Source organism: Cebidichthys violaceus, unplaced genomic scaffold, assembly GCF_023349555.1.
Source record: "Cebidichthys violaceus isolate CVI_PGR_0920_01 unplaced genomic scaffold, fCebVio1.0.p SCAF_6, whole genome shotgun sequence".
Classification (NCBI taxonomy): Eukaryota; Metazoa; Chordata; class Actinopteri; order Perciformes; family Stichaeidae; genus Cebidichthys; species Cebidichthys violaceus.
In genome coordinates this window covers 4,851,739-4,879,123 of record NW_027176816.1, presented here as the reverse complement: position 1 = coordinate 4,879,123, position 27,385 = coordinate 4,851,739, and the positions used below count along the sequence as shown (strand labels likewise).

At 40.8% G+C, this 27,385-nt stretch overlaps 1 protein-coding gene across 1 annotated transcript; it reads left to right on the top strand.

Annotated features, from left to right (window-relative positions):
• The first annotated feature begins 5,088 nt into the window (after nt 1-5,088).
• On the top strand, nt 5,089-26,059 carry ngfa (nerve growth factor a (beta polypeptide)). Its single transcript, XM_068733167.1, has 3 exons — nt 5,089-5,252; nt 23,420-23,527; nt 24,773-26,059. The coding sequence occupies exon 3, from the start codon at nt 24,784-24,786 to the stop codon at nt 25,672-25,674; it is 891 nt and encodes a 296-aa protein (XP_068589268.1). The 5' UTR covers nt 5,089-5,252; nt 23,420-23,527; nt 24,773-24,783; the 3' UTR covers nt 25,675-26,059.
• Nucleotides 26,060-27,385: the final 1,326 nt, after the last annotated feature.

The following is a 27,385-nucleotide window of genomic DNA, read 5'->3' as shown; positions in this document are numbered from 1 at the left end:
ACGTGGTTAAGGACGCAAGCCAAGTGATTTCCTGCTCGTAACTGGTTCTATTTTGTTGCATTTGTTCCACATGGGAGATGTACTGTATGCAACTTTATGCATGTTTATGAAAACCACTACTGACTCCTGTCTATTATTGTTTTAAATCAGGCTGTATGGGTGATATACTGTATGTACTTTAGAGGGATTTTCCCCCGCAACAATGTGTTTTGAGGCAGAGATCTAAGCCTACATGTCTATGAGTTGTGAGCTGTGAAGCAACAGACCCTGAGGCCAGGGCTCCATTACAGGACACAATGCCCTCTGTGTGTGAGAAACAGCCAGGCACTAAACAACTTTGCTATAGAGTTGGGGTATTCTGACGTGGTAACCATGAATGTATTGTCTCAGAATGACTACAATGCCGGCAAATTATTTAGATTGGCCTTTTCAGACACTACAACAGTCAAATCCGAAATCTCAACATAATTTTATTTATTTTTTACAAGCAAAGGCCTGAACAGTTTAACAGGTTGGCGTTTAGAAGATAAAATGTGTGGATTAACTTGAACTTGAAAAATATGTATTTATTATGGTCATTCAACAAAAACATGGAGTCTATATCAGCGTCCAGCTGTGGGATTCACAACAGCATATGCTCTTAAGACTTAAGCTCTCATCCCAATAACTTTGGCACAGACCCAGATACGAAATTAACACAAGATGGTAGCTTCAACATTTTGCCAAAATCTCTGGGAAAGGGATGCAGTAGCAGTGGGGCATGTCACAGAAACAATGGTGAGAGAGGCTAAAGGTTAATACAGTTACTTATCCAGCACCCAGAAAAACAGTAACAGAAACAGGCAGGCATAAACACACACAGGGACATTCGGTTTAATGAAGTGCTCGGTTTCCTCTGAGAGGAGATTAGGATTGGAAGGCAAACTGTGGGAACAACTGGAAAACTAACCAGCTGGAGACAAACGTCTTAATATCACATGAGCAAATGGTGTACATAATTAAGTGTATTTCTATGAAGTTTCAGGTATATTTTGCTGTTGCTCTGAATCCATCTATACATCCCGTGCATGGTGCACACAGTGTGTATGAGTGTGAGGCCGGCTGTTTGCTAGCCTGTGTACACCGCATGGTGGGACAATAGCGGGATTCTGCCCAGCGAAGCCGTGGGTGGAAGAGGACAGAAGAGTCAATGAGTGAAGAGGCTTCTGGGATGCGTCAGCGCAAGGCCATGATGAGGGTGTAGGAGGACGAGCCCTCTAACTCAACAATGCGCGGAGGAACAGCCATTCAGTCGCCTCGCAGGAAGACACGCACATGCATACAGCCATAGGCACACACAGTCAACAAAAGGTGCAGGTGAAATTAGGCCATTCATCCACCTTCCTCGTGGTATATGGATAGCTGGGCCAGAAAGCCTTAATCAATGACTGATTCTTTGGTGTAGGTTTTTGCTGGTCATGAAGGAAAAGAAAGAATGAGCGCTGTGGGAAATGTTAGAGGAGAGATGAGTCATTAATCATTGAGTCGAGTCAGACCAAAGCTTGTGCAAAAAAGAAAAGATACGTCACACAGAGTGCTTTGTGCATGATCTTATCATGGCCATTAACAGCAATAAAAAGTCATCCCAGGTATCAGATGTATGAGGGTAATGAAGGAGTTTCATAATGTGTGCTTGTACATTTATTCAGCAGGAACATTTTGCTCAAATCGTATTCTTTACAAAAGTGTCGTATGTAGTTAAAGGAAATTAAAAGTTAGCTTATGTGACCGTGCTGGAAACCAATGAATATTTCTTCTTTTCAATGATTTCAGGGGGCTAACAGTGCCAACAATGGCAACAGTGCTGACAGAGCTGCCAGTGTTTACCTGAGTGCGAACCAGAAGGTGGGCGCTGCGCTTCTGCGACAATGCCTTAGTCTGGACGGAGTTATCCGCTATTACTGGCGTATGAGCGCAGTGCAGAGCGGCGACCATGAGAGCCAGAGGGGCATGCTCACATGCATGTGCGGCTGAACAAGTTATATAATTTCTTTTTTTTTTAAAGCTCAGAAAGCTCGGATTACAATGCACACACGCACGCACACGCAAAAACACACACACACACACACACACACACACACACACACACACACACACAAAAGTGATCCTTAGTGTCATTAGCAGCTTTTTAGGACTATGATTTATATGAAAAGTTTTACTGGAAGTGATACACTATCAAAAAATATCTGCCTCCCTTCATTCCCACTAGGCATAGGAATGACTGACACGCAACATTATAGGGGTGGTTTACTGAAATTATAAAAATAAATAAATAAATAAAACTATTTCTAGCTTACCCTTCGTTGTATCTTCATACAGTTTTTTTGCTCAGGTATTGAAATACCTTGTTTGCTGAATGGAATGTAATTGTGGTTCTAAAAGCAATTAACATTTTCTTTTAGAGAAATGAAACAGAAACATCTTGTCCAGAAACAGCGTTACTATTAAAATATAATACATACACCCATAACTGCCTAAATAGATCCATGAGAGAATGTTTTTTTGTAATTTGGGTGAACTGACCCTTTAAGTCTCATTTGGCTTGATAACCTATCACGTGGATTACTGTGAATCTTATTAAACAGAATGACGGTCAAATTCATTGAAGTATGACGTCATTCCTTAAATGTTTGAGATGAATGGGAATGCGTGCTTCAATACGAGCATGTGTTCGTTTCAGCAGGCGTGTGCCTCCCTGTGCAGCACCTTTGTGCCAGGGAGAAACCTGTCCAACCGCTTCCTTCAGATATCACTGAGATACATATCGAGCGTGGCTAAGGATTAGACTGTTGTTAAGAGCTTCGAAGAAAACAGTATTTGGATTTGGATGCTGATTTTATGCTGGCACGCTGTACTGGTGCCCTACAACCGAAGATCTGCGGCGCTATGGTATCGTTACGTCTCGGCGGGATTCTGACTTAGAGGTGTTCAGTCATAGTCCCACAGATGGTAGCTTTGCACTATTGGCTCCTCAGCCAAAATATTTGCATATTTTTAAATGATATGGTTTCAAAATATGCAAATGATGAAGATTATATATGTGCAGAATACAAATAAGTATACGTACATATAATTATGCACTGGGTGGTAGTATAAGAACAAGACTTCAGGTCTTTGCAGGCATTCACGGGAATTTATAGAGCTGTAAATTGAAGACCACACATTAGGGCTGGATTGTGACTCATCCCTGTAACAGCATGCTTTACAGCACCAAACCCTGACACAACCACAAACAGCCTTGTTTTCATGATCATAGGAAGGGTGTGCTTTTTTTTTGTAAACACACAACAAATTCATCGTCATTATTGAATAGTTGTATTTCACTGATATATATCTATTATAAATTACATATTTAAGTGACTACAATGTCAAATGACTAAATCAAAAAAGGTTAAAAAATATTCAGACCCTCATCATAAATCTACTTAGACAAGAATTTACCCAAAGCTTAAGAAATCTGTTCAACAATGCAGTTTTTAAAATCACCTGCATTTACGTGTCGGACAGAAATGAAGGTCAAACTCAAGACACGGATCCTCTGAAGCAGCCGCGGCGTGAAAGTGCCTGAAATATGAGGATATTGGTGCACTCTTGACCTCCTCTCTACACTCCCAGCCCAAAACACTCACCCCTCCACTGCATTTCTCACCCTTCACCAACCCGTGCGGGGTGCAGGGTCAGGGTTCACTGTCTGGGGGGGAGGTTCCACTTTCAGGCTCAGCCTTGATAACAAGGGCCAAAGCAGTTTTGACAGTAGCACAAGCTTGCACACACACACACACACACACACACACACACACACACACACACACACACACACACACACACACACACACACACACAAACGTCGCCCATAGAAAGCCTCAAAAACAGCCCCACCAGCTTTAGGGAAATGCCCACTTGGGTTTGAACGCCTCAGTGGGGTGCAATATTCTTGAGCAAAGAGAGAACCCTCTCAAGTTTTTCCCTGTGTCATTTCTTCCAGGGCCCATTTGCCCACAATCAAGTTTTCTCATTAACACCAGCTCAATTCAAAGTAAAAGCATTTCTATTTCTAGGAGGAAAAAGAGATGACACTGACACGCAATCCTTCCTTTCTCTCTTTTTTTTCTCAACTATCTGTCTGTCGGAGCAGAGGGGTTGGATGGCTGTCTGCTCAACGCCAGGGGCTCTGACAACGATACGGTTCAGGTCAGAGAGAGGCTGTGAAAGAGAGAAACGCATAGAACCAGAAAGAGGGTGAGAAGACAAGACATGAAAATAAAGATGCATAAACAAGAGAGGGAGAGAAATGTCAGAGAGGGACTGTTGTGATACTGGAGCCTGGAGGCCCTGCTGAATGCAGGGTGTGGCTGATCTCTGCCCAGGGTGAGGGGATAATCGTAGTTGCATGGTTCGACTTTGCTTGTTGCTTTATCTACCAATTTCTCTCATTTGACATTGACAAGTAGCAGGGGATGAATTCCTGGCTGCAACAGACCATCAAACTTCTATTCTTGTAACTCGATGAATTTAATTGGACTGTAGACATGTTCAATGTCTGAATAGCAAAAGACTGAACATATTTACAACATCGGGTATTATAAAATGGTAGTGTACTACATTTCCGAAATGGTGGAACAATGACGTTGATGGTTTAACCACATCCATGGCGGATGCACGTTGCACCCCCAAGTCCATATCCAAGCGAATCTACGTACTTATGCCAAGAGAGAAATGACTCAGGTCTGGAACAACAACGACACTCTTGGGAAGCTTTCACTGCCATACCCTGACCTTGCTATTAGGTGACGTCTAGTCTCAAATGAAAAGTAGTTGAATCATCCCAGAGTGAAAATGTATTTCCACCGATTAGCGCGAATGAGACCGACATGAATGGAGAGGATGAATAACAGCAGCTAGTTGCAAATTATGAGCAGCTGTAGATGTGGAAAGGGTAGGCACTAGGACCTGAAGTGAGCCACACGGGAGGGAGGGAGCAGCTTTGGGACTCCTTTTACTAAACTTTCAGAACAATCCATTTCCCAAAGAGTGTGGGAGGGAGACAGACAGAAGTGAATGGCCCAAGACCTGGATCACAGCTTTAAAAGCAGGAGCGGGATTTGGAGATTGGGATAATTCTGCCCTTGGCCTGGAGAGAGTGAGGTGGAATATAGCAGAGTTCATCTGGAAGTTTTCCCTCACTGGGAGAGCAGAGAGGCATTAACAGGGTGGTGAGTCCTACCTTATTCTTTTAAAACTGTAATTTAACATTAATGTTAAATGTTGATGTGTGAGGTATGTATGTGTGTGTATAGGACAGAGAAACAGAGAGACAGAAGAGAAGTTTTCTCCATACCTGTCATTAAGTGAAAGTGGAGCCTCTGAATTGAGATTGAGCTCAGCAGCAGCCAGTTAAGTTCTCTGTTGGGGGGAGAACATTTCAGCTGACTACCAGACACACACACACACACACACACACACACACACACACACACACACACACACACACACACAGGAGGTACTAAGTCAAATTTAGATGGGTTATAAAAATTACATTTGTGTTGGCTCAGTTCTTTCAAAATTTTGAGTTAGACAGTAGTTTTCCAGGTATACACAGATGGAGAGAGGTAATAGAAGAGGAGAGGATGTAGAGTGAAAGAGAGAATAGAGGTAAAGATTTAAAAAAAAAGGGGGTTCTCCAAACTTCAATGGGAACCAGTTCACTGTTCAGAAAACTCATGGGACATCAGGTTACCTTCATTCTTTCTCTCCCCTTTTTTTCCTGTCTGTCTGTTTCTCTCTCTCTTTCTCTCCCCCTCTTTTTCTATCTGTCTCTCGCCACTCATGTTACACAACCCTTAAAGGACTTGTAGATTCTGATGAGCTCCAATGCCCGACATGAAGTAGTGTTGCTGAGGTTATCCGTATGTCTGGGTGGGGCCTGGTGCTTGCAGCTGATCAATGTTTTACACTCCGATATATAATTGTGTGTGTATGCAAGCGTGTGTGCTAAACACAGACCTCATGCCCGCCACTCCTACCAGGGAATTCCTGTCGGGCTTTGACAGGGGAGGAATGTCACCGCGGACCAACGTTCACGCACACAAACAAACATCACACACACCAAAGGCTTCAGCAGTGACCTTTCGGTACAATCATTTGGCCAGTCACGTTAAACCTCTTGTGTTATTTTGATTTAATTTGAATGTGAAGAAGATGTTAAAACGTAGATGTTGTTGGGTTGTTGTTCGGTTTCACACACATATCTATACACTGTCTGCTTCAATAGCAGTGTGGTGTGTGTGTGTGTGTGTGTGTGTGTGTGCGTGTGTGCATCTGTGTTGGATAAGAACACTTTTTAAAACTTTCAGCGTAGGCAAAGGAGTAAAGCTCTCTTTTAAGAGAAAGGTGCTACGTCCTGTACAAAATAATTGTTCTAAATTGTTTACGAGCTTCAATTTTGCTGCCAGTGTGTGCGGGGGAGGGGGGAGGGGGGGACGGGACTGTGTTTTCATCACCTCTCTGTTGGTTCACAGAGGAAGTGAAAAGAAAAAGCTTCAGCAGTCTGACTATATATCTTACATGACATTCAAGAGATGGTGTGCATGTGGTTAACGCGGGATAATTCAGAGCGCATTCTCTTAAAGCTCGACTAATGCATAGGTGTTTGTGGCCTCCTATAGATTCTCTTTATAAGTTACATTTCATGTCACCTCTTTAAGCAAAAAATTATTAGCCAAAAGGGAGGAAATTACATTTTATATTTGATGGTCTCATGGAGGCACCCACTGGTTTTTCACATGAAATTAAGCCATGCGTAGAAGGAGAATGTTCATTGTCATGGTTCTGTCATAGTTGTTACAGTGACATTGACCGACAGTAGCCTGGAACACGGCCAACAACAGAGCCATGAATGGTAAGCTCCACTAAATATACAGTATGTATGTTAATACAGTAGATTTACCACAATGCCTGATATATAGTAAAGACAACAGAGAAACATTTTACTTTCTAACATAATTCTTTTTTTCAAAAAAATCAGCTGTTTTTAAACCAACGATTAAACTGCCTGTGCCCAGAATTGTAATCTACAGTAGAGCATTGCTGTTTGCAATGTATGCTGGCTCCACTGCTGGCTCATTTGTGACTCACGTCAATCATGCAGATCCAGAAGCTTGCCGACTAAAAGGGCACTTTGTTCCATAATAATGTTACAGGATATTAATAAGGGATCAATAAGGGATGATATCTGTAACTTTGGCTGGAGTTTGAAATAGAAATGGCCGTCCTTTAATTGTATTCATTAAATCCAGAAGAACTCCCAATGGCAAAAACAGCTCAAGCCCTACAAAGTAGTGTGTGTATGTATATGGAGGGCAGATAGACACAGCTGTTTTCCCCTGCAGACAAAGATGTCTGATTATTCATGACCCTCTCAGGTTTCCCTTTGAAGCTGAATTACAGCTTTCCCTATGTTAGCACCTGTGTGTGTGTGTGTGTGTGTGTGTGTGTGTGTGTGTGTGTGTGTGTGTGTGTGTGTGTGTGTGTGTGTATACGTAGGTATAGTTTGCCTACGTACATGCAAAGTGTACCTACGCATATAAAGGTGATACTTTACAATTAGTTAAATATTTTAACTAAGACCATGGGTTGTTTTCTATGTGACATTTGGGTTATTTCCCCAAACAAAAATATGGAATGGTTGTTTTAATCTTGCATGTCACTATTTGTCAGTGAGTGTTATTAATGTGTATCCTTTGCAGTCCAACTAAAGTGGGATGTAGCTACTGAGTTTTAACTGGAAATTCTCCGTTCATTCATATATGCGACAAGCCGGAGATGGCATACCTTTGAAAAATATATATCAAGTGATGTTTGTGACACGTTTTCCATACTTCTGTTATGTTGTGTATGTTTTACTTAGTTTACGTACATATTTTAAGCCCGACCCTGAGGATATTCCTAAACCTAACTAAGGAGTTTTGTTGCCTAAGCCTAACTGTAGCCCTTTCAGAGTAACAACAGCAAAAAGCCCAAAGTGCATTATCACGACCCGCAGAATGTCCTTTAAAATACGCTTTCCAATGAGCTCAGGTTGGGGGACTAGACAGTGTTCAGTGGTATCTTGGGACTTTGTTCTCATTTTATCTCAATAGTCAGAGTTCATGACATGAAAATGCATATGCCTTAATGCATAATTGGCTACATGGGTACATTAATAAATTGATTATTTGTGTCTCAAATTATCATACATGTCATACAATTGCAAATATTTGATGAATAGAGGTTGTGCTTGTTCAAAAACTTCTCAAAGGTTAACGCATTACAGTCAGATTTCAAGATGTGTTTTGATTTAACTGTGGCTTTGTTCAGTGCTCTCTAGTGTGGGGACATAATACAAAGCCATCAGCTCAACAGGCATGCAAATTATTCTCAGATTGTGACAGAAAGAAGAAGCTCAAACCCCTGGACACATAAAGGATGGAATGATGTGAGCCGTCTAACTGCAGAGTGTTGTATAGGACACCTGGGCAGGGGAGAGGCTGCAACAGCACACCTGGGTGGTCAATTTAATTGCCTCTATTTAACCTGAGGGGTTAAAACCAACCACACTAACCTATAAAATAAGACTATAAACATAAATATCATTGAAATTATGTCACCTAAACACAAGCAAACACAAGCCAATATCAAACATTGTTGTTCTTGTAACACCTGTTGTGAAGCCCTAATGCACTGTGCTGGATTTTGAGCATTAAAGCACAAAAATATCCCTACATAAAATAAGGAATGAGGATTTGCATTGTGACTTTTATTCAGTAAGTTCATTATTGCCCACATTTTATATAGCTTCACACTTTACATTTAGAACAGTGATTTAGACCAGTAAGGATTGGAACCATATGATGTGATTTAAAAGTCATGTTAATTATTATTAATGTTGTTGAGGAGAAAATCTCCTATAGTGGCACACATTTATTCCAGGCCCCAAAAAAAATTGCTCATTACCAACATACCACCAGACTTTATTTGACTTGACTATTGTTACAAAAAAATCGATGACAGTGCTAGCTGGCAAAAAAAATAAATGTAATAAGGGTTTGTTTACTTAACACAGAAACAGGATGTATTGTGTCTTATCGGGTCGTAAAGATCCCTTGAGGAAGATAAACACATTTTTTTCTTAGTTAAAATGTAAACTTGTTCCTACCTCCCTGACATGAACTAAGTCTTTCCCAGGTAGCAAAATATTATCCTATTTGTTTTTTATCCCAAATCCAAGGAAATTGACTTGTTGAACAGACTTTTTTTTACTATTGATTACATTATTTTTGTGTAATTTTGCATCTTCGCCTCGTAAGGCTTCCTGTGCCACAGTCACATGTCAATCCAGCATTTTAAGTCATATATTTTTCAAAATGTCTTTTCAAATCAACAGCCACTTTGTATTTGCCATTATCTTGTGTTATACATGTTAAATGCATGCATTTACCTTAAGAACAAGGCATATTATCAGGGGTAAAAATAAGCTCTCGCTCTCCGTCTTTGTGAGAAAGTGATGTTTAAACATCCCGAACAAAACTTCCCTTTTTGGGAAAAATGAGGAGATGATAATTCATGGTTCAAATTATAAATCCAGACCCTGCTTCGGTTATCTTTTGGGTCACTAGAGCTGTGGTCTGGCACAGGTCAGTGCACTGACTTGGCTGAGAACATCTGGTGTAAAGTGAACCAGCTAAAGTGTTCTGTCTGAAACCAGTGGGAGAGGTAAGAGGTCAGAGTTTGGACTAGGGGGTTACGTCTGTGTTTGTGGAGGAAAACGGGGATCTGCAGGTCGCCACAGGTCAGGATCCTAAACCGTGTGGCACTGGAGAAATGTGGAAAACATAGAAACCTGACGTCACCCCCAGAGCTGCAGTAATTCTTGTTGACGTTTCCTTTACAAACATCTTCTCACAATGTTTGGGAGAAAATTTATTCAACAGAAATCACGACTAACATTGTTTGACATTTGCAATTTACGGGGGTTTGAACAGAATTGTTGTCAGACATGTGCAGATTCTTTTGTCCCAGCACCTTTTCCCCCATATGGACCTAGTTTTCAGCACTATACAAAATCAAGATAATACACTCCTGTGTTTGGACTTCTCTATACATTGAAAACTGAATCCAGGACTGTTAATGCAAGTCAGTCTTTGTGTTGCAGATCTGATTTCCACAGGTGCTCCATCAAAGGGTTATGTTTGCCTGTGTCTGCCTGTTTCTATGTCTCCACTCGTGTGTGTGTGTGTGTGTGTGTGTGTGTGTGTGTGTGTGTGTGTGTGTGTGTGTGTGTGTGTGTACACTCTGTATAGATACAAAAAATTACAACTAAATGTGCAGACATGCCTGCTCATTCCACATTAAATGCCTCTATGACTTTCAGTTATGGCTCGCTTTCCTCTCATGCATGTGCATGCAGCCCAAACACACAGTAGCCGGTAAGTCACCAAATTACCAGGGCTATGAGAATAACAGTGTTGTGGTCTTAATCTGTTGACTTAGTGCACGTCTGGTGTTTTGAACTGTTTCACTGAAACCACTTTTTATGTGCGCGTGTGTGTACTTTTCGATGATGACACGTCTCACTCTCACTTTCCTTCCCCTTTATCCCCATTGGTAGGTTTGTCTATAGCTTGTCCGAACATGAATCTCTCCTCGTTGCCATCAACAGAACAAGAATACTTGATCCTTTCAAATGTTTGAATTCACTCCAAAGCCTCACAATTAGCAGCTGCTATCAGATGCTTTGTTATAAAAAAAAAAAGTTTCAGCCATATGATAATTTGTACTTTTTATCAGAGTGATCGAGTTTACTCTAACAAACAAATGATGCATGTATACATGTGTTTATGTTGGATACTCAAACACCCACACGCCCCAAGAATAAAGTAAAAAAGTAAAAACACTTTTTATCACTTATTCATATTATACTGCTTTGGGAATGCACAGTGTGCAGGAGAAAGAGCCACTGGCTAGTCATAACAGACTGGTCTACACAATGAGCAGAAATTAATAAGGAGCCATTCTTCTTATAGTTGTTTTAGCCAGACAGGATCTGAAAAACTACAGAGGTGTGACTTTACAAGCAGTTTTCTCCACCTCTGCTTTCAAACAATCTGATTTATCTGTCATCGTGTTATTTTTTAGTTAAAACTCGAGGATTAATGGTGGGTCATGAGGAGTTTTGGGGAGGATGACGCTGTAGGAAGCCATTTCTATTTGCTGGATTAAGCCTGTGCATCCAACTCCACAGCAAATATGAATTCATCTAAAGCCCCGCTGCAGGTCACATACACACAAACACACATGCAGTCTTGCTGGAAAGTAGCCTCTACATCTCTTTCACCATAACTCTGCTCACACGCTGAACACAGCATGCTGCTAACAGACAGAGGATGGGCCTGGGAGGTCCCAAGCAGACAGGTGGTTGACATCAGCTAGAGGGGTAAAAGAGGGAGGGAGGGGAGGGGAGGGGAGGGAGATATGGACTTAAGGAGATAGGGAGGCAGAGAGACACAGAAGCCGAGAGAGAAAGAAATGACGGAATGATTTTTCAGACCACACAGAATACAAAAAAGGCCAAGGGGTCAAGTCTTCAGTGAGAGGGGTGAGACTGTAATCAAACAAATGCTAGAAGTGACGACAAGATCATATTTTTTCCACTCTTCAGAGGATTCAGTCCTGACAAGGCCCTCTATAGCTAGAAGTGGATGGCACTAGTTTGCTTAAATGGAGAACACAGCTTCAGACTCCAAGTGGTTTCAGTAATGGTAGCATGCTCACCATGACAATGCTAACATGCTAATGTTAAGCAGACATGCTTACCATGTTAGCGCCAAGATAGGAGCATGCTAAGAATCACTAATCAGCAGTAATCGCAAAGTACAGCAGAGGCCAAAGGAAATAGCATTTATTTTACTGGCATTCGGTTATAAACTTAAGCATAGAGATATTTCACAGAGAAGATCATTCTTCCTCTGAAGACCATACATGTCTGCACAAAATGTTAAGGCAATCCAACCAATAGATGTTGAGATATTGTAGTCTCAACCAACCAACACTGCTATTCACTAAGCCACGCATGGCTTAAATATAACGGCAAAATCAGGATTTGAGGTTACTGCAAAAAGGCTGACAGTTATGCATGATTGCTCTTTAAGGCCACATGGCAGCAGGATGTCGTCATGCAAGTGAGGGCTTTACCTATTTTACTTCGGTATCCTGGAGTGAGATACTTAATCTCTACATGTTTCAGAGGTGCCGTGCTGGCTGGCTGGCTGACTGACTCTTTGCCCCCAAACAACCGGGCCCAAAGAAAATTGAATTAAGTTTAACAAATCAAATCCATGTTACACCAATTTAAATTGAAAGGCAAAGCTTGAGATTAGCCTGCAGCCGAGCACTTTCACTTTTCCTCTCAAACAGTAGAGACTTTCATGTTAAATTTAGTCCATTATCTTCACAGAACTTCTCTCATTGATTAGCTCTCCACCCCAGCTACCCTTCAGATGTGGAGAATATTTATATGTTTATTGTGCAGCGCAAGAGAATAGTAATACTGTACATGCGTTTCTTAATGGCTGACGCAACATATACCCAATATGCGTCTATGGGCCAACACCCATGCTCATGGCATCACACAAGTGGGGCGTAATGGAAAAACTTGGGTGTCTGAGTGAGTGCATCTGTCTATTGACGCCCACGTTTTATTTCTGCGGCAAATTTACCTGGGTGACTCACTCACAATCGCTTTGTTTTGCTGTTGTGACTGCATGCAGTCAAAGTGTCACATGCAAATCTATACGCTCAATTTTGTCGAGGTTACGAGCTGTGAAAGACGCATTCAGAGCATATATTAGATCGTAAGATGAGTCAAATAAAACTCAAGATAATGAATTTAATGACTCACTCCAACATTATTCAGTGATCTTTATCAGACACACAACTGAGATTTATTTCCCCTGATCAGTGTTTCAATCGCTTGCATGCTGATATACTCTCCGGATGGATTAGTATGAACATGAGTGAACCTCTGCTTGGACAACATAGAACCTTTTGAAGTTCTGCTTCGGTAGATGCCCTGGGAGAAAATAAGCAACATGAGCTAAAAGACCTCTGAGACAGATGGTTTTCTGCCTGCTGGAGCAGAAAGGGGAGAAATGTTGTTTTCTGTTAAAGTTATTGAGAGTAAAGACACAGCAATGAAACTCCATGTGTCTCTTACTCCTCAACTCTTTGCAACTCCCCAGAGCCTTAATTCCTCCCTCCCTCCTTCCCAGTCCTTGAACTCCTCTTTGTCTCAATTTCTGCTCCCCTACAACCTTGTACTTTCATGCTCTGCTTCTTTGTATCAGATCCTTCTTTATTTGCCAAATTCCCAAGGCATCTCATTGCCCATATGTGCCCCGCCCTCCTTAACTTGCCTCTCCCCATCCCTTGATGTCTCTGATTCCTTCCTCTCCATCCCCTCTGTCTACATCTCCGTCCGTGGCCAGACAGGCATTCCTGCCTCTTTGTCTCAGTGCTCCACTGTGGGATGTTAGATTCTCACAAGGAAAGGGGAGTTATTACCACGGCCATGCCAAAAGATTAAACACTTGTCATGAGAAGATTGTTGAATGTCAAGGTCATAAAAAGTAGGGGTCTGGAAAACATGTTAATCATTGTGTTCGGCCTGCCTTCAAGGCCTGGAGGACCGGCCTCCCACGTCTGTTGGTCCAGGACAGGGAGAGGGTGGGTTGACTGGGGATGGGCCCGGTTGTAGGAAGTGTGGGGGGGGGGGGGGGGGTTCTGGCTGCGGTTTTGCCTTATTGCCAAACAGCATCATACCACTAAAATGCATTGTTTGTGACAAACTTTTGATAGTAGAATTAAGACACAAAGCTCAAAGTTCACATTATTGCAGAAAAACGCCTCCTCCGATACTGTGTATGTGGTGCGTTGCGATGGCTCTGCGATGCACTAATATGTTAGACATTGACCCGAGTTGTGCTGACTTTTGTGTGCACAGCCAATCGTTGTTGACGACTGCTTGGACTGAAAGATGGCCGAAAAACATATTTCTTGTTTCTGAATTTTCAGAACTGTACAATGAAAAAAAAAAAAAGGAAAAAGACCTCATATCAAGACCAGACAAAAAGAAGATTTTGGCTTGGCAAAATATTTGTTCCAAAAACACTGAGTCCCTGAAACAGACTGATCTACTGCTAGCACCATTAGCATTGTAACATTGAGGCATCAATTAGTACAGCTGGGAGTGCCGACCAACGTGGAACACGAAGCACAATATCATTAATGTTCCACTGCAATGTGAATACACCTTGTGATATATATACATATACATTACATGCTAGAGGAAAGGGCTCATTCCTATTGCCATTGAGCCTTTTTACTAAATGTATCTTAATTGTTTGCTATGCAAGCCACAACATATTGCCCATTTGTTTATGAACATCTACAAAACAATCTATATTACATAACAGGCAGGGTTTTTTTTCTCTGAATGAGCTAGAAACCACATTATTTAATAAAACAAAACAAAACAAAAAAATACTTCTCTGTGTACAGAGCGCTGCATTGTCTTGTCCTGTATTGTTTAAATGTTCTATTTGTTACTTATCCCTTTCTTCCAAATGCAATTATTGCTGAATTTTGCCCTCAGATTATTTTTTGTTTATTTTGGATTCCATTCACAAATACCACAAGGATTCAATCTTTCTATTATGATGAATCAGTGTTCGACTTACTCTAGGACAATGTGTGACAACTGGGAAAATACTGGGGTTACATTGTAGTCATGTCTCTGCTTTGTCTCAGGGTTGCCCTTGCAAATAAGAAAAAACTCTGGAACTAATACTGTGCCAAGAGCCGACTTAAAAGTTTTACCACATGTAGCACGAATGCATATCTGAAGACGTGCAAAGTCTCAGCTGAAAAGAAGATAAAGCCCAGAGAGATACAGTATATGCCAAACTTAAAGCCTGTGGTTCCTGGAACTGTGTTTCAGTATCTTGGAAAGGAATAGGAGCCTCGTCAATGTTGAAGTTCCTCTGAGCCTTGCTACATCTAAGAAAAAGCAAGACATTAAGAGTGTATGTTGACTTAAAATTCACATACATAATGCATGTTATTGCACCTATTGTCTGACAGTAATGTGGGACAAATTTAGAAGGCATTGGCACAAGCTAAACTGCATTGGCACAGTTTTCCCCTCTTGACTTAATACCTTGATTTTGTGCATTAGTGAAAAACAGAGTAAAAGTGGAGCCATATGCAGACATCCAAGTCCAACAGTTTGAATTATGCCATTTCCAAAACAAATTCCTTCTATGCTAATCGAAACTCCATTGTTTTGGTTTTTGGCATGTCTTTAGAGAAATAATTTTACAGCTTCTGAAGCAGTAGCCAATTATTGGTAGCCCACAACACAAAAAACAAACACACACACAGTCTTGGTTTGATAAGGCAAAGGTCGAATACCGGTTTTGTTGTGTAATTTTCCCAAAACACAAGGAAATTATAGATAATCCGCAAGAGCAGTGCTTTGCACCTGCACACTTTTGCTATACACAGAAATGGCCATGTATCCAGGAAGTTACCTCTGGCTTCTAAGCGTGAGAGAAGAAGAACATTAGGTCAGATTCCAGGAGCAGGGAGAGCCGGGATAAATGAGAGACAGACTGTCAGACAGAAAGAACCATAGAAAGTCACAAAACAGCAGTATGAAGACACTGGCTCATTGCCAAAGTCTGTTCCTTTTAGTTTCCACACCTTGGCTCCCTGCTTCCCTGATATTGTCAAGATGCCCTGAACACAGATAGATAAATAGCAATATATATATATATACATATATACATACATACATACATACATATATAAAAATAAATATATAGATATAAATATATATAATGTTTGTTAAAGCATATTACAAAAGCAACTCCCTGATTCATTTTTGTCCTCTAACCAATGTAACATCATATTGCTGGACCTTATTGAGCAGTTGGGATACATTAAAAACAGCCAAAAGGATCTGGACGCTTGGTATGATATGAGTGGTGGTGTCAATACAGCATTGAATAAATGCCTTAAGAGAGTAATAGCCATAAAGGCTTCATACAAATCTTACAAACCTCACTGGAACCAAGATATGCAGATGTTATGGGACAATCTAAGAACAGCTGAAAAATCATTTCTCAGATGTAAGAACTGAAGGAAGGGCAGAAGATAGAATTCGAGGAAAAGAAAAAGAAATTGAAAAGATGTTACGTACTGTGAAACGTAAATATTTAAGTGTTGAGTGTTGATGTCACCTGGCTGTTGAAAGTGTTGTACGAGTTGTTTCAGTATTGTTTTGACCGCGGAATTATTCCCGACTCGGTGGCAGAAGTCTGTTATTAAACCTATTTTTAAATCTTCAAAAAACGACCCTAAGCTGCCTCTCAGTTATATGGGTATACATCTTATTAGCTGTGTGTGTTGTATATTGTATTCTTCACTTTTACTTGACAAACTTGTAAACCACATTGACAGGACAGGTTTTCTTGTAGACGAGCACAATGGATTTAGAAAAGCCAGAGCATGTATTGATCATATGTGTGTAGTCACTTCCATTATACGTGCAAATATTAAGGAGAATCGGTCTACATTTGTTTGTTTTATTGATTTCCAGAAGGCATTTGACTGGATTAATAAGGAACTTCTTCAATATAGGTTATTAGATTCTGGTGTTAACGGAAAGTTTTATTTTGCCATTAAGTCTCTTTATCGAGCACCTGTTGCCCATGTTCAAGTTTATGAATACACTGGTTGGTTTCTCGAAAAATTTGGTGTGAAGCAAGGAGATGTTTTGTCTCCAACATTGTTTTCCCATTTATATTAATGATTTAGCTCTTCAAATTAAAGCTTCTAATTTGGGGGTTAAAGTTGATTATCTGACGGTGGGCATGTTATTATATGCGAACAATGTAGTTTTACTTGCTGAACAGGAGAAAGATCTGCAGATTATGCTGAATGTGTACAAAACACGAATAGTACATTTTAGACGAAAATCATTAGAGAGAAGTTCAGTTGAACAACTGAAGTTGTTTTTAACAACTGAACAGTGACCAGTATAAATATCTTGGCATTACTCTTGACGAACACATGTCATTTAAATAAGCTGTCAATGTCCTCGCTCAGTCAGTGGGAAGAGCACTGGGATCTGTAGTAAACAAAGCTAAACATTGGGGTTAATCTAGGACTCCATACTTATACACAACTCTATAATTCATGTGTATGTCATGTGTCTAGGTTTCTGGTGTTTGGGGTTTTCGCGACCACACAAGTTGTAACACTGTGCATCACAGAGCTATTAGATCCTTCTTGGGAGTTCACAAATCTGCTTCGGTTTTGGCAATTAGTGGGGAGATATGGGTTGGGAACCTCCAAACATGAGGCATAAGTCTCAAATGCTTCGTCTGTGGAATAGACTTGTGAAGATGTCTGATCAGAGACTAACTGAAAAAAGATATTTCATAGGATGGCTATTATATTATGCATGGCCATTCCTGGGCTAAAGGTTTGAAATCTCTGTTTAATATGAACGAGGCGTCATTCATTTTCCAGACCAGATTACTTTGTGATATTCAGGAGATTAGGACCAAACTGTTTGTCATGAATAGAGAAAAACGGTCTGTTGATATATGGTGTAAACAAAAGTTATGAACTTTTTGTCTCATAAAGAATAACTATAGTGCAGAACGTTATGTAAAGTATAACTTAAACAAAAGACAAAGATCCCTATATTCACAGTTACGCTCAGGAACATTACCATAACACCTAGAGAGCGTTGTGTTTAATTCCACTGCAGAGAAGGACAGAATCCATTTGTTGTGTGAGCTCGGGAAGTTGAGAATGAGGGGTACTTTTTGTTTTACTGTCCTTTCTACGAAGACATAAGGGATGTACTCTTTAGTAAAATGATTTCCATTTATGTTGATTTCTTTTGGCTGGATGAAAACTTTGAGTTGTGCTTCAGGAAAGGAACCTTTTTTGTAGCAAATTTTATTTGCCAGGCCTAGGAGAGAAGGCAGAATGTGTTTGAATACAGTATATATATATATATATATATATATATATATATATATATACACATACATATATACATACATACATACAGTATATAGACACACGCGCGCGCGCGCGCACACACACACACACACACACACACACACACACACACACACACACACACACACGTATGCCAGTATCAGCCAGCTAAGTTTAATATAAGGTCAGTCTTTTGTTCTTAGAGAAAGTTGGAAACACATTTTAGCTTTGTGTTGAACACGCCAGGCATATTTTATTGCAGCACCCAGTAAAAACATCAAGCTGAAGCTAATACAAGCTGATGTCAAAAACTGCACATGCGTTCTTTTTTTCCCCACATTGTAGAGTTTGGTTAGTTCATACAGTTTGTACAGTAAATGTTCTTTTATTCTGCATATCTTGCATCATTTGTCATTGCACTGCGGAGCCAAGTGCTTTAACAGGTTGCATGTGCCCGTCACTCTCTTCCTGTGTCCTGTGTTTGAAGTATCCCTGATGGACAACAGTTGCATTGGTTCTCACAGCAAATGTCTTTTAAACATGAAGACGAGGGGAAGGGACAGGGCAGAGGCTGATCTCCATCTCTGCTACTCACATTTAAACTATCACATTTCTAAAGTCTGATAGCTTCCACTTTTTGTATTTTTTCCGCTAGCCTGGAACTAAAACGGCGGGCTGGTTTTGAATAGTATCAATAATGGGCTCTTTTACCTGTATCCACAGTCTTATCTGCCATGTTTTGATGTGATATGGAACAACACGTCATTACCATCCTCACTTAAAGCCACACTCAGTTGCACCATGCCAAAGTGAAGTTGGACTTAAGGAAATATAAGAATAACCCATAGACTGTATATAAGAAGTGGACCGGCGTTTTGAAGCCTTGAGTTTGGCGATTTGTCCGTCCCCATCTTGGATTACAGCCGTCGCCATCTTGGCTTTTTGCAACCAGTGAACAGAATTTACCATCTTTGGACTGCGGAGGAATGACGTAGAGACAATGTATACGGCTCTGGTAGTGGCAGCGGGCATCAGGCGTCCTTGGTTTAATTTTCACAATTTGACTGCTATGTATTTGTATTACAATGTGCAATTATATTGATTTTTTTTTTAACCACAGAATGACTGGAATTTACTGCTCATGGTGGCAAAGAAATACTTTTAAAAACAGTTTCTTCAAATGGTTATGTAATGGCTGCTTAACATAAAATCAAGCAGAATTATAAGCAACATTTAAATGTTGATATTTACAGATTTTCTGGAAAAAAAATACTACCTTTTTAAAAGGTAGAATTTTCTGACTGTCCAACCGGTGCTGTGTATTAAACACACAAGACTTTTAAAGTGTTTCCAAGAATAGCCAGCCTCACTGACAGCTTCTCAAGAGTGTAACTTCATTGCACTTTTAACAGACGCTGCATGACATCATTTTGCATGACAAAAACTTGATTCATGGCAGTATTTTGGCAGTTGTATTAGTTTCACGAGGTGGCTTGTCTGACCTGTAACGAGCAGATTGTTTTTCAGTAGATTACAAGCTTCAATTACAACAGTGAATGAAACAGTGGCTAGATGACAAATGGAGGAATTTGCAATTATGAATATGTTTCTAATGGAAAAAGGAATCTGATGCATATACGAGTTCTGTTGCAACCCTCAACTTGAACTCAAGAGTTTCAATTCAAGTGAAACACTCTCCAAACAAAAAAGTTGCTTGGTCCTCAAAGACCAATCCTTATAAGTCGTTGCAATTATCAAGCATTGAGAAACGCGTTTACACACCATTTTATTAGAGGAAATAGATATGTCTTCAAACATTTGGATGCGTGTAAAAGAGGAAAAGAGAGCAAGTTGACCTGGCAGTGGTCCCTCTTTGATAATCATTTCCCGTGGATGACAGCAGGAGGAACTGCACTACACTGACTTGATGAGAGACACTGTTTACCTTGCTCTCTTTTCCTCTGCATCACCTTTCTCTCCATCTCTGCAGCTGTCAGTCTCTCTTTCTCACCCCCTCATAATCTGATGCTGTTGTCATCGCTCCGATGGAGAGATGTGAGTTTGTTCGAGAGAACTGTTGACGTGCCGCTCCTGCACGTCTTTTAACAAGGACTTGTATCTAATGACTCATGTACCACACAGATAGGAAGAAACCCCCGCTAAATGTAAACTAATCTCGGATTGATGGCAGGCAACACTCTCCTGAACTGCTCATGATTTGGCCCACCTGCCTTGTTGTAATTGTATCACACTCAACACACCGTACTGTAACCACATGCTGTAATTTGGCAGCTTGTAGGTACCAGAGTCTGATCAATGGAGCATCTTGTGGACTGGCACACTTAATGAAAATGTGTTACTGGCAAACACTGCTTTGTCAGTACCAGTAAATGTGTGGCTGGGCTCCACTGCCTTGGGCTAAGTAATTAGTCTCCGGCTGAAGTGTTTTCCTCTCATGCGGCCCAATGATTGGTTTCCCAGGTCATGACCTTGCAGCTGTGTGACGCATCTTTTCATTCCACATACTTTCATCAACTTTGGCAATCTTGCTTAACCAGGTAGTGCCATGTGGTGCCTAGAACGCTCATGCCTTTGTAGAATTTGAAAGTGATGCATGAGTCAACGGAGATGGTCTTGATTTACAGTTTGGCAAAGCTGGGGAATCAGCGTGTTGTGAGAAGGGGAACCTTCTTCGAGCAAGGGGACGCTGCAGCAAGCCACATGAGGCCGTTTTACAAAGTCTGTTCTCATAAACATCCTCCTTGGTGCAAACTGTACAAGGCATGAATCATAAAAGGATATCCAACAACTGCTTTGTTTATGCGAGTGTGTGTTAATACAGTATGTTCAGTGTCTGGAAATATGAACCATATTGTGGCTGTCATTTCTGTGGTATTTGCTTCAATGGTTTGGAATACCTTTGTCATTATTTGGCTGGTACATGTGAGCAGAACTGTCTCCAACTCGTCAGGGCATCTCCCATGTGCATTTGTGAGATTGTTTTTTCTGCCCTGGACACTAAAGAGTAAAACAGCTTACTGTCCTGTGCACGTCAAAGTGCAGGGAGCCTCACACAGAACTCAGACTTCCTGTTTTATCAGTACCATATGGACCCCCCCCCCTCCAGTTTGATGTAGGATGTACACTTGCATGTAAAATCCATTGCACCATTTCATCTAACATTTCCTATTCCAGGCTTGGTCTTCACCCTAAAAATGTGGAGAATATTTTAACTTTTACACAATTTATGGAGCAGAAACCGCAAAACCATACGACACACAAACAACATTCGGAGGATGTCGAAGCATTGTTCACTGAAAGCCACAGGAGCATCTCACAAGCTTGTATGGCGGTGCGTGTGTGCGCTTTTGTTATTTTGCATACAGTATTTGTGTGAAGGGGTCGGAGGGATAGCCAGGCAGATTGTGATCCAGTGCTGAAGTAATCCCATAAGTCAAAAGGTGCTTTCTAAACCGCTCTGACCCCTGTGCTCCTACGTTGCAGTGTTTACGCTGGCTCCACTGGTATTAAACACAAGCCACATATTTTTAACATTAGGATCCTCCAGGCTCACCCTGGGCCATGTAAATAGTGAGCTGCCCGTCAGCCGGGATCAATCAACTCACTGCCTGTTTGGACCAACTCCATATGTGTGTGAGTGTGTAGGCGTGCATGTGTACGATTGTGTTTATTGAAACCAAAAGATATCACTCGAAAGTCTAAAACAATGGCTTTCTCCACCTCCGAAAACTATTTTTAAAATACCCGTGCAAATATATCACATACAGTATAATCACAATAGGATGTATGTGAAAAGTGGAAGGCTGTCTTAAAAATCGTTTTCAGTAACTATAGTTATATTTAAATGTGGTGGGGTAAAAGTAAGGTAGTGGAAAAGAAGCATAAACAAATATTAAATACTCAAGTACAAGTTTCTTAAAATACAATACTAGAGTATATGTGTAGACATTACTATAGTTTATCTCTACCACTGCCATATAGACTAACAAGTACTCTTGGTTTGTTGGAAAATAACTGAAAAGTGATATAAAATAAATTGCTCTCATGCATCAGAGTTTCTATTTCTGATGGGAACAGGGTCAGTGACATCCTGATATTTCTCATCTGCCTGTACGTTGTCTTTGATTTGTGGTCTATGCAGACAACACTGACCTCTTCTGGTTGTTATATGCTACACTGAGGATTTCAATGAAAGTAAATCTAGAAGACCCAAGTGCCAATAAAAAACTAGATGTTTGATCTTTGCAAACATAATCATGATTCACTTCCGATGTTTTCTATATCTCCAGCCAGGACGTTCTTTTCTCACAACAAGGTTGTAAAATGAAACATGTTGAACTAAACACTAATAAACTTGTTAGTATTCCAACAATGTACCAGTAAGGTGGGTTTTACAGAACATTGGAGATAAGTCACTGACATTCCAGTTTCAACACACCTCAGTAACCTTCTGAGTGTTTGTGAGAGAGGGGGTGTGTGTATTCATACACATCAATGCAAACTATTCATACAAACACCCTTACATGCATTCATACATGCGCATGCATGGCACTTGTGTCTGAGGAAGACACTGTTTGTATGTGTTAACTTCCCCCATTAAGGATCCATGTTGAAGGGCTTTACGGTCAAAAAAGTGTGTGCATTTTATATATATATATATATATATATATATATATAAATAAATACATATATATATATATATAAATAAATACATATAAATAAATACATATACATATACATATATAAATAAATACATATACATATACATATATAAATAAATACACATATATATATATATATATATATATATATATATATAAATAAATAAACGGAGGTGTGAAGTGCCACACATTCCAACGTATGGCAAGTCTAAACTCTTAGAGTTAAACATGGTGAGTGTGTGTGTACTTTGTATGAGATAAGGTCAGACAATGGTAAATTCTGTATGCCTGTGAGAGCAGTGGTTGTCTATGAGTTTTGATAGGAGTGAGTACTTTACTCACTATTTTACTACTTGTTCTAACTGGTAACTGAAACGGTATGTCAGTCTAAAAAGAAGAAAACTTTACATATACTATATGACCAATGGGCCATCTCAAGGATAGAAAATAAATTCCATTTTTGTGTCAGTAACCAGTTTCAGTAAAATATGGATCCCACAACATAGAATTCACTGCTGCACATAAAAGGCTAAATCATGAAGCAATGTGTTTAAGTTAAGTCTTTTGTCTGTATTTGTGTGTTACAGAACTGTAGTTCAGGGGGTCCAGATGGCAGGCATGAGGGGCCCGGCCTGCACTGGAGTCTGGCTCTAGAGTCCACAGGGGCTCCCACTTCAACTGGACACATTCCACAGGTAGGCTACGCATAAACACTCAGCACAGCAATACACAAAACAAGTCATGTTCTATTACGAGGACCAAAGATGCCCTGTGGTGCAGAAAATGGACTAAAAGATTCAGCAGCTAATTTAGTTGTAACGAATACTCTAGTGATCATCTAAAAACACGTGCTTTAAGTAAAAGACAACAACAGTAACAAACAATTACAATCTGCCAGGGAAAAATGTGCCCAAAACAAGTTGCGCCCATGCAGGAGTAAACAAATGTATACATTAGGACATTCACAGCAAGGCAAAACACAAAACCAAATGCAAATAAATACACATTGCAAATCAAACCAACACTGCAATAGAGATTTCAAATGAATACACAGACTCAGCTGCATAGCAAAGTAAACAGCCAGCAACACATCATCAGCTGCAAGCAGGAGCCAACGTGCTAATAAGTCATTCAGTCGTTACGAATTGACTCTTGACCAGCGCCAGCACAGCCAGCCAGGCTCAACCGAGAAATAACCAACAACGATGCTGCCGCATCTTATTGGCATCGCCAAGCAAACACAACCTGGCAACACATGCAATGCCATTGACCGGCTGTGAGTGAATGCACAAGAAGCGCAGCAGCTTAGCTTAGGCCCCGGCATAATGGTGAGTGGAAATCCGACGAAGAGTCCCCTGACGGAGACTGCCTCGGTTCCGACAGCAAATCCAGGAAACTTCCCAGGGTTTTTATCCTGGTATCAAGTAATCCAACACGAGAAACAGGACTGTGTCAGGCCATGAATGTATGCGCAAACCAGCAGACATTGATAGTAACAGGTTGTAATGCCCGCGCTGTGCACCTGCATGAACATGATTGGATGTCACTAGTCTCTTAGTCGATGTGTGAATGAGCCAATCATTGAGACGCATATTGAAAACACCTGATGCTAATCAGCTAATCCAGCGCGACTGAATAAAGATAAATGACAGCCCATCTCACCTTTTCAGAGCCATAAGAAATGCCTTCAAATTGCTTATTGTACCTGACAAAGTGTTAAAAAATGTATATAGCAAATCCTCATATTTGAGCTTCCAAAAAGATTTCATATACTTTTTATTCACTTTTTCAATTCATAAAAACATAAACAAAAAAACAAACAACCAGTAACATTTAGAGACAAGTGAAAAAGGAAAGATATATATATTTTTTCTCCTTTCAATAAGCAAGACATACAGGCACAATATCTGAACTTTTTTTCCCCCTTGTGCTCGGTTCAGGACGTGTGCCCATGAGGTCGTCACCACTGGTCCTGCTCCTCCTGATCGGCGTCCAGGCTGTACAGAACATGGGAGGTGGATTGGCCCGGTGCGCCGGGGCAGCCAACCACAAAGTCGGACAGCAGACGGCAGCCAATCACAGAGCAGGACAGAAGCAGACCACAGCGGGGGACCACCTCTCTGAACACCATTCTTCACAAGAGCATCATAGGACCAGCCACCACAGGACCAAGAGGCCCCATCGGGCAGCTTCATACACCCAAGATAGGAGCCCTGTCGTCAGGCAATCTACGTCAGACTCCCCCCCAGACCCCTTCAACCCAGTAGTGGACCCCAAGCTCTTCTCCAAGAGACGTTACCGCTCCTCGCCCCGTGTTGTCTTCAGCGAGGTGGCCCCATCACATGATGCCCTGGAAGGTGAGGGCTATGACATTGAAGGGGTGAGTGGGGTGAGAGTAAGGCGCAGAGCAGGATCACATACCATGCACCGAGGAGAGTACTCAGTATGTGACAGCATAAATACCTGGGTGGGCAACCTGACACGAGCCACAGACATAGCTGGGAATGAGGTGACAGTGCTGCCCAACGTCACAATCAACAACGTGGTGAAGAAACAGTTCTTCTACGAGACTACGTGTCGGTCCCCAACGCACAGAGGCTCCGGGACTGCAAACGGGGGAAGGCCAGGGGGACGAGGTGGCAAACAGGGCACCAGATCAGGCACCTCGGGCTGTCTCGGCATTGACAGTCGCCACTGGAACTCCTACTGCACCAACACACACATATTTGTGAGCGCCCTGACCATCTTCAAGGAACGGACAGCCTGGCGTTTCATCCGCATCAATGCTGCATGCGTGTGTGTTCTCAGCAGGAAGTCTTGGGCGGGACGACTGGGGCACTGACTGGGGAGGACAACTCCTGACCACTGAACTATGAACCAAGCACACACATTTCTACTAAACAGCCACTGCAGCTTTATTGCCAATACTGTAATCCTCTTCCCCACCTCCACACATACACACACACTTACACACACACATATACACACACAGACACACACACAGAAACAGCTTCATCTATCCAACCCTTTGGCCCCTGACCCTACCTCAGTCTGAGAAGTCCTGGTTGTTTTAAGTTATGAGGACTGCATGTCATATTTATAGTTTATACAGTCAAATATGAAAATATATACAGTATGTGTATATATACAAAATGAATTCAAGCTTTTAATGTTGTTGTTATTGTTGTGTTGTTCATGCTGTTATTTATTAAACACCTCATTACTTGCCTGGTTTCTTGTGTCAGTTTAAGATAATGTTGATGTTCATATTTTGGTCTTATTCATATTTTCATATTAATAATGAATTAAATGACCATTTGAAATATGAAAGAGGTCGGTCGCAGTGACAAAACCGCAGAGAATTTTCACTCAACTGTGGAGTTCCCCTGAACTCTATGGATTCCTATCTTTCAGCTCATTGTTTTGGTTTTATGACCCACAACTTTACATTTTTGGTTCAGTCTCATCGCTCTTATCATCATTGTTTTCAAAAGCAACAGGCAGCAGTTTTCAGTGAAAAGGTCTGATAGAGCTACTGTACAATACCTGGCCAGCACCAAACAGCAGATAAACAAAGTTAGCTACTAGCTGAACATAGTGGAGCACTTAGCAGCTAAAGAGTCACATATTTCCCCAAAGTAGAGAAGAGAGTGAGTATTGGACTTACATTCATCAAAGACACAAACCAAGGTAATGCCAAGGCTGCTCTGTGTCTGCTCAATGTGTAAATGTAAATACAAGCTCTCCATATCAACCTGGTGAGGTAATAATATGTGATTGTAGAAGCCAAAACAAAAAGGATTTTAAAGAATTGCACCAGAATAATAGCTAGTTAGTTGCCTCTTCAGGCCCCCAAAAGGGTTGCAAGTTTGCTTCATAACATTTAACAAACACAAGAGGTTGTCAAATCTCACACCGGTGTGGAATTGGGTTGAGAACTGGTGACCGTAAGGGCTGTGAGCATATGATTCACATATTTTTCAGGCTCATCAAACCATTCAGTAACCCCTCTTTCACTGTATGGAAGAATTTTGGTATGTTTCTCCACTCACTCATTCGGGTAGTGGCTCTAATTTGTAAAGATATAAAGATGTGAAAATAAGGGCAGTGCAGGGCAACCAAGATAAATGGATATCACTCAGATTTCATCCAACACAATATAAAACAATTTGATGGGTTGGTTAAAAACAAAACAAGAAAAAAAACTAGTGTTTTGTAACATATGGTGATTGTACTATTCTGTAATGCATATATATATATATATATATATATATATATATGTATATATATATACTCCACTAGAGCGTCCCATTGACAACAATTAGCTGTGGGCCTCTATTGACTCCCTTTTAGTGGTAATTTAATAATCAAAAGTACATTTAGGAACATGCATAAAATATGCAAATTCTAACACAAGGCTCCTCTGTATGACAGCAAAAGCAATAATAATAATGAATTCAGCTCTCACAAACCAACTGACACAGTGAATATGAGGCCCTCAGGGTCTCATCTTTACTAGCACACAAATCATCTCAGTCATATATTATATATAT